This window comes from Canis lupus, chromosome 15 (genome assembly GCF_011100685.1).
Source record: "Canis lupus familiaris isolate Mischka breed German Shepherd chromosome 15, alternate assembly UU_Cfam_GSD_1.0, whole genome shotgun sequence".
NCBI lineage: Eukaryota > Metazoa > Chordata > Mammalia > Carnivora > Canidae > Canis > Canis lupus.
The window spans coordinates 26599272-26605962 of record NC_049236.1 but is presented as its reverse complement, the minus strand read 5'-3'; the positions used below and the strand labels follow the sequence as shown (position 1 = coordinate 26605962).

General features: G+C 46.7%; 1 protein-coding gene across 1 annotated transcript; it reads left to right on the top strand.

The window, feature by feature from the left end:
• Positions 1-793: 793 nt before the first annotated feature.
• On the top strand, positions 794-2305 carry LOC611652 (zinc finger protein 398-like). Its single transcript, XM_038557602.1, is given in 7 exon segments — positions 794-956; positions 958-1590; positions 1592-1706; positions 1709-1903; positions 1906-2047; positions 2049-2181; positions 2183-2305. Coding segments are annotated over 7 exon segments (1488 nt in total). The 5' UTR covers positions 794-809.
• Positions 2306-6691: the final 4386 nt, after the last annotated feature.

Below are 6691 nucleotides of genomic sequence, written 5' to 3'. Positions count from 1 at the left end.
ATATATAATGTCAGAGGTTAACATTAAAATTAGATTGTTATATGCCATGATAGAAAAGGGAAATAAGGGGGGTCGGGCTGCGTGGGGCGGCGCGGCGGCAGCGGCGACGACGCCAGCGACTCCGGAGACTCTGGGCGGGACAGCGCGGGGCCATGGCCCAGGCGACCCGGCTCCGGCCCGCAGCCTGCCAGGCGGTCTCCCAGCTGCTGGGGCCGCACAGACGCCCGAGAGAGGCCCTGCGCACGGGAGCCACGGAGCATGCCGCGGGACTGTCGGCTAGGAAGGGAGCCTTTGGTCACCCCAAGGAGAGCCGCTTCAGGGGGTCAGGGGCCCGAATGGGCAGTTGAGGAGTGCCTGGAATGAGAAGGAAGGGAAAAGAGGGAACAGTAGCCGTGAGACTTCCGAATGGGACTCCGAAGGCCTTACGTCGCTGCAGCCCCTTCCTCTTCGCACGCCCCCAGCAGCAAATGAGGCACACCTGCAGACTGTGGCCATCTCCCTGTGGACAGTGGTGGCAGCTGTGCAGGCTATCGAGAGGAAGGTGGAGGTCCACAGCCGGCGACTCTTGCACCTAGAAGGACAGACGGGGACAGCAGAGAAGAAGCTAGCCAGCTGTGAAAAGACGGTGGCTGACCTTGGGAACCAACTGGAGGGCAAGTGGGCTGTGCTGGGGACCCTGCTGCAGGAGTATGGGCTGCTGCAGAGGCGGCTGGAGAACTTGGAGGACCTGCTGAGGAACAGGAACTTCTGGATTCTGCAGCTGCCACCCGGCATTAGAGGAGATATCCCGAAGGTGCCTGTGACATTTGATGATATCTCCATCTACTTTTCCACTCCGGAGTGGGAAAAAACTGGAAGAATGGCAAAAAGAACTTTACAAGAATATCACGAAGGGCAACTACGAGTCTCTCATCTCCATGGATGATGCCATGAATCAACCTGATGTCTTATCTCCTGATTCAGCCAGAAAGAGAACATACTACAGAGGACCAGGCAGGACCAGAGGAAAGTGAGATTCCCACAGACCCCAGTGAAGAGCCTGGCATTTCAACATCAGATATTCTGTCTTGGATCAAACAAGAGGAAGAGCCCCAGGCTGGGGCCCCACAGGAGACCAAGGACAGTGACATGCACGAGGGCACCTATGCTGATGAAGAACTTGTCCTCAAAGCTGAAAGCCTTGCCAGAGCCTCCTTGTGCCCAGAGCTTCCGGTCACCTTCTCTTCTCCACCACCAGCAGCAAAGGATACTTTTTCAGATGTGACTTTCAAAGGTCAGCCCTCTGCATCCATGGCACCTTTCGGGCGTCCGGCTGCCGACCTGGCTGAAGCCTCTGAGGGACAAGTGACTTTTACGCAGTTGGGTAGCTACCCCCTGCCACCTCCAGCTGGGGAGCAGGTCTTCTCATGCCACCACTGTGGCAAGAGCCTCAGCCAAGACATGCTGCTCACCCACCAGTGTAGCCACACGGGTGAGAACCCGTTACCCTGAGCCCAGTGCCCGAAACACCTCCCCCAGCAGGCCGACCTGGGCAGCAGCTCCCAGCCGCATGCTAGCGAGACGCCCCCCACCTGTCCACACTGCGCCAGGAACTTTCACTCACCCGTCCAGACTCACCTACCACCTTCGGGTGCATAACAGCACCGAGCGCCCTTTCCCCTGCCCTGACTGCCCCAAGCGCTTCGCCGACCAGGCCCGGCTCAGCAGCCCCGGCGAGCTCACGCCAGCCAGCGGCCCTTGCGTTGCGCCCGGTGCGGCCGGAGCTTCAGCCTGAAAATCAGCCTCCTGCTCCACCAGCGGGGGCACGCACAGGAGCGGCCCTTCTCCTGCCCGCAGTGCGGCACTGACTTCGAGGGCCACTCAGCTCCGATCCGCCACCAGACGATCCACACGGGCGAGCGGCCAACCCGTGCACTGACTGCAGCAAGAGCTTGGTGCGCAAGGAGCACCTGCTGAACCACCGGCGGCTGCACGCGGGAGAGCGGCCCTTCCGCTGCGCGCACTGCGGCGAGAGCTTCATCCGCAGGCACCACCTCATGCAGCACCAGCATCCACACGGGCGAGCGGCCCTACCCCTGCGCCTACTGTGGCAGAAGCTTCCGCTACAAACAGACGCTCAAGGACCACCTGCGCTCCGGCCACAGTGGAGGCTGCGGGGGTGACAGCAACCACTCCGGACCGCCAGCCGCCTGACCCGCCGGGGCCCCTCCTAACCGGGCTCGAAACCTCTGGCCTCGCTGTTAACACCGAAGGTCTAGAGGCCAATCAGTGGTATGGGGAAGGGAGCGGAGGGGGAGTTTTGTAAACCTCGCTCGTTAATGGTTATCTGTGCTCTCCGGGTATCTATGCCCGCGAGCCCCTCAACCCCCTGCAGCAGTCGCCGTGTGGCACGTCGATGAGTTTGGGATCTTATACCCTTGACTAGAGACACGCTGGAATTTGGGACCTTGGCAACATCACAGGCACACCGCATTTTGAAACCCAGAGAGACCTGGAAAGGAGCCCAGCATCCCAATCTTTATAAAAGTATTACCTAAGCAGAAGTTATATAAGAATGTTGCAGAGAGAGAGGTTGCAAAGCAAGATTTGGCCTCCGTCAATCCATCACAGGGTGATAAGTTGTTAATGATTGATGCTCTAAGTAGAGACAGGTGCATGGGAAGAGCCTCCAGAGTTTGAACTCCATCATGGGGCCTGGGGATGTTTAATTGAACCTCATTCATTCCTTGATGGTAAGAGGGTTGTTAGAAGAAAGTGCTGGAGCCTCAGGCCATGGTACTGCTTCTCCCTGATAAGAGCTAAAGTCTGCTCATGTGTTCATATTCTGCCTCTCCCAAAATGATAACTCAAGACTGCCTTCCTAGGTTTCCTAGATTAATTATAATACATTTTGTTTAATATTAGGGGAGCAAGAAATCTGACTTTAAAAGCTTCTTAAAGAGAACAGTTCTTTGAATAGTTTGATTTGAAGGATTCAAGCTCTTAATGGCATTTAAACCACTAGGAACATTTGCCCAGGTCCTGGCTAAAATAAAGTGGGAGCAGTGTTCTCAGCCCCAGCTTTAAAATCTAGAGAACCCAGAGAAATGACAGAACAGCCTAAAATTTGTTCCTGAACTATGTTTCTCAATAAGGAGTCATTCACGTCAAATTTTTCCTTATTTTCATTCAAGCCAATAGGCTGATTTTCCCATTCTTAGTGTCATATTCTTGACAGTCCTCAGCAGAAAAGACCATACCACTTTCCAGAAGTGTTATGGAGCTTCAGAAATTGCCAGTGGATCTCAGCTTTCGTTTCTTCAGTAGTGAGACAATGGTGCTTTAATGCAGCTTTCTTGAGCCATCAGCATGTATGTTCACCCCTCTGTCCCATTGGCAAGGGGCAGGTTGAGGAACTTTGTAGATCCCTGAGCATACAGACAAGGTCAGCCTCCTGCAGCTTGTTCTGCTTTTAGGAACCTTGGCTACCATGTGTCCTTTTCATTGGGGACATTCAGTCAAGGGAGAGCATCTGAGCATGGTCCTACTCCTCAGTGGCTTTGCAGTTGGACATAAGCCCCTTGCCCTTTACAGATTGCAGATTTTCATCTGCAAGATGAGGCTAGTGAAAGGAAAAAAGTGAGCCTCTAGAAATTCAAAACAAAACAAAATCATAAAACTTGTGATACATTTATTTTGCCATATCTCTGGCTTCTATCCAAGCAAAGCCAAATAAGATCCCCCAAATCAAAGCAGAGACATTCTTGTTGAAACTTGACTGAGCTCAATCTGTTTTACTCTTGCTGGGTGACTGAAGTGGGAGATAGAGATTGCCCTAAGTCTTGGGCAGTAGGGCTGTTTATTCCTACACTCTCTTCCCCCTGAATCTTTCCAAGATGCCTGGAAACAAGGTCTGCAAGTACTTAGAACACTTTCTTGATGAAATGATAAAGGAGAGCCCCATTTTTTCCTTATCACTTAACCCAGCCTAGCTTTACCTAAGCACACTAGGAAAATGTGTTACCCTACCTAGCTTTGCTCCTGGGAAAGCTCTGTTTGAACATGCCGCTCTTTAGGATGATTGCATTTATGGAACATCTGCCCTGTGACATTCACAATATCAGGGGTCATGGGAGACTTCAGAAATGTATGTAAGACCTAGTCTGCTGCCGTAATTTGTAGTCTGAAGGCGATGAAAAACCCAGTATAGAACAAACCAAGACAACAGATGAACAGAGAGAGCCCTGGCATATTGGGATTAAGAGCTTTCTAGCTAGAATCTAAACCCATACTATGGGTAAATGTGCGGGGTTCTGGGGCTCCCAAAGTCAAGGTTCCAGCTTCACCGCTGACTTGGTTGAAACTTAGTGTGAGACCTGGTTTACACCTTGGTCTCCTAATTAAAAAGGAGAAGAATCAAAATACTGTCTTTAGGTGGTGAGCTCCCTTTTCTGGTAGCATTTAAACATTTGCCAGGGGGTGCTTGAAAGGGATTCCTACATTAAGTGTGATGTTGGTCTAGATAACATCAGAAATTCTTTTTTTTACTCAAAGATTTAATGGGAACACAGAGCTTGTTAATGAAGGAGACCTGTGTGTTAAAATGCTGCAGATAGATCCCATGGTCCTCTCTGCAAGGAACTGTAGCCAGCAGGAGTCCAAACTTCAGCAAGAAGTGAACACGGTTCAAATACCAATGAGGCAAGAGCCATGAATCTGAGTGAAAGGTAACAGGCAGGGCCATGCCAGAGAGATGGAAGTAGGTGTTCTCCTAATCCTCAGGAGAACACACCAGGAGTTTTCAAGTGCATTCTGGTCTCCTTTCCCTCCACCTATCCTCTACAAGGTAGAACTCCAGGCCAGCTCTAGATTTTGTTTGCTTAAGATTCAAGAGTGGATCCATAAAATGCCCTCAGTGGAAAAGTTAAGTCCAATGGGAAGGTTTCAATGTGTGGAGAAACTTGGTCCATTGAGGGTTCCTGAGAGAAACTGTGCATTTAACTGCAGTTGAAGTACCTGAGGATTCGTTGTCATGACCAGACAAGACAGGAGAACCCAGAAATGTCCTCTTCATCAGTCTGCCTCCTGGGCTAAGACATCTGTCACACACAAATAAGCATATCTCCTCGGAGTAGATCGAGATATGGACTATAACCAGATTCACTCTTTGCTTACTAAGTTTTTCATTGTCACCATTAGATGAGCCTCTGTTTCAGCCACAGATGTGAAAATAAATGGAAGTTGATTGCTTGTCTAGACAAAAAAAAAAAAAAGAAAAAGAAAAAGAAAAAGAAAAAGGAGATAATATATGCCCTTTTCAGTACAAAGATCATTTGCTAGAAAATATGGCCTCAATTTGAATTAAAGTAACATATAAAAACTTACTAATATAGTTTCTTTCTAAATAACGTGTGGTACCAAAATCCGAACCCATGGAAACAATGAATAGATGACATGATTGAATTCTTAGCCAAAAGAATCACATTGGCCTTGAACTTTGACTTACCTTGGAGTTGTTCTCTAACCTAGTGAAACCTTAATTCACAGAAAAATTGTCCATATTTTAGACCAACACAAAGGATTTTTCTAAAAAGATATCTCCAGATGATTAAATTCTCCCCTCTGGAACTTATAAAGAACTGTAATTGCTTCTGAACAATTTCATTACCAAAAACAGTGGTAAGACTAAAGGTAAAATAAAGTCTACTATCTTTTAGAAAACCTTTATTCAATACTTGGTCCTTTTTTTGTAGAATATCTCTTGAAACAGAATGCACAGGAAAGCTTTGGGAGTGAATGTTCTGAAATGAGCATAATAATTTGGAGATTTATATTCAATATTCCAACTTTAAAAGACATTTTATTGAGACATTTATTTATTCATTCCTTTAAAAGGCATTGTGATGGAGATTGGGGATACAAGGATGAACACAATGATGTCCTTTCCTGACCTTTTGAAAACTGAGGCACAGACTTCATAGATAAAATCCTCAGGAGTTCTTATGCTCAAATCATTATTTCTTGTCAGCTTCACAGCTAGAAAGGCTACCTGACATGGGAGAAGGGGGCTTTTATTAATCAAGCACTTCTCTGGTCTTCCCTGAGGTTATGTGAAAATGTAGAACTTATTGAAATGCATGGAGTAAATTCACATTACCAATTGTCTAGGTTTACTTTAAATTCAGTAGATCCAATGTGACTGTCTTTCAGAAACATATTAATAATACAAATTTTTAATTGAAGATTTGAAAATGTGTATGGACAACTATGTGTCCCTGGTGATTTAGGACTGATTGATGGCATTTCTCTACTTACTGCTGAATATATAAGCTTTAAGATTATACTCTGAAAGAATATTAATGTATTTCATTGAATCCAAGATGCCATAAATAGTGAATACATCTTTTTGTGCAATTAAAAAAGAAAAAAAGTTCCAAATAAAAACATACAGTCATTGGTTTAAAAAAATCCTCATTTCAGAAATCTTAAAGTGGGAAAAATTAATTTTGAAATAAATAGAATATATATACATACACAAAATACACTCATTTTATTCTTTCTTTTCTTTTAGATAATTATAGATTCACGTGCACTTGTCAGAAACCATATAGACGATCCTATGTATCTTTGATCCAGTTTCACATGATACCATCTCTCAAAGCCACAATATAATATCCCAAGCAAGATATTGATTCTGCTACAACCACTATTT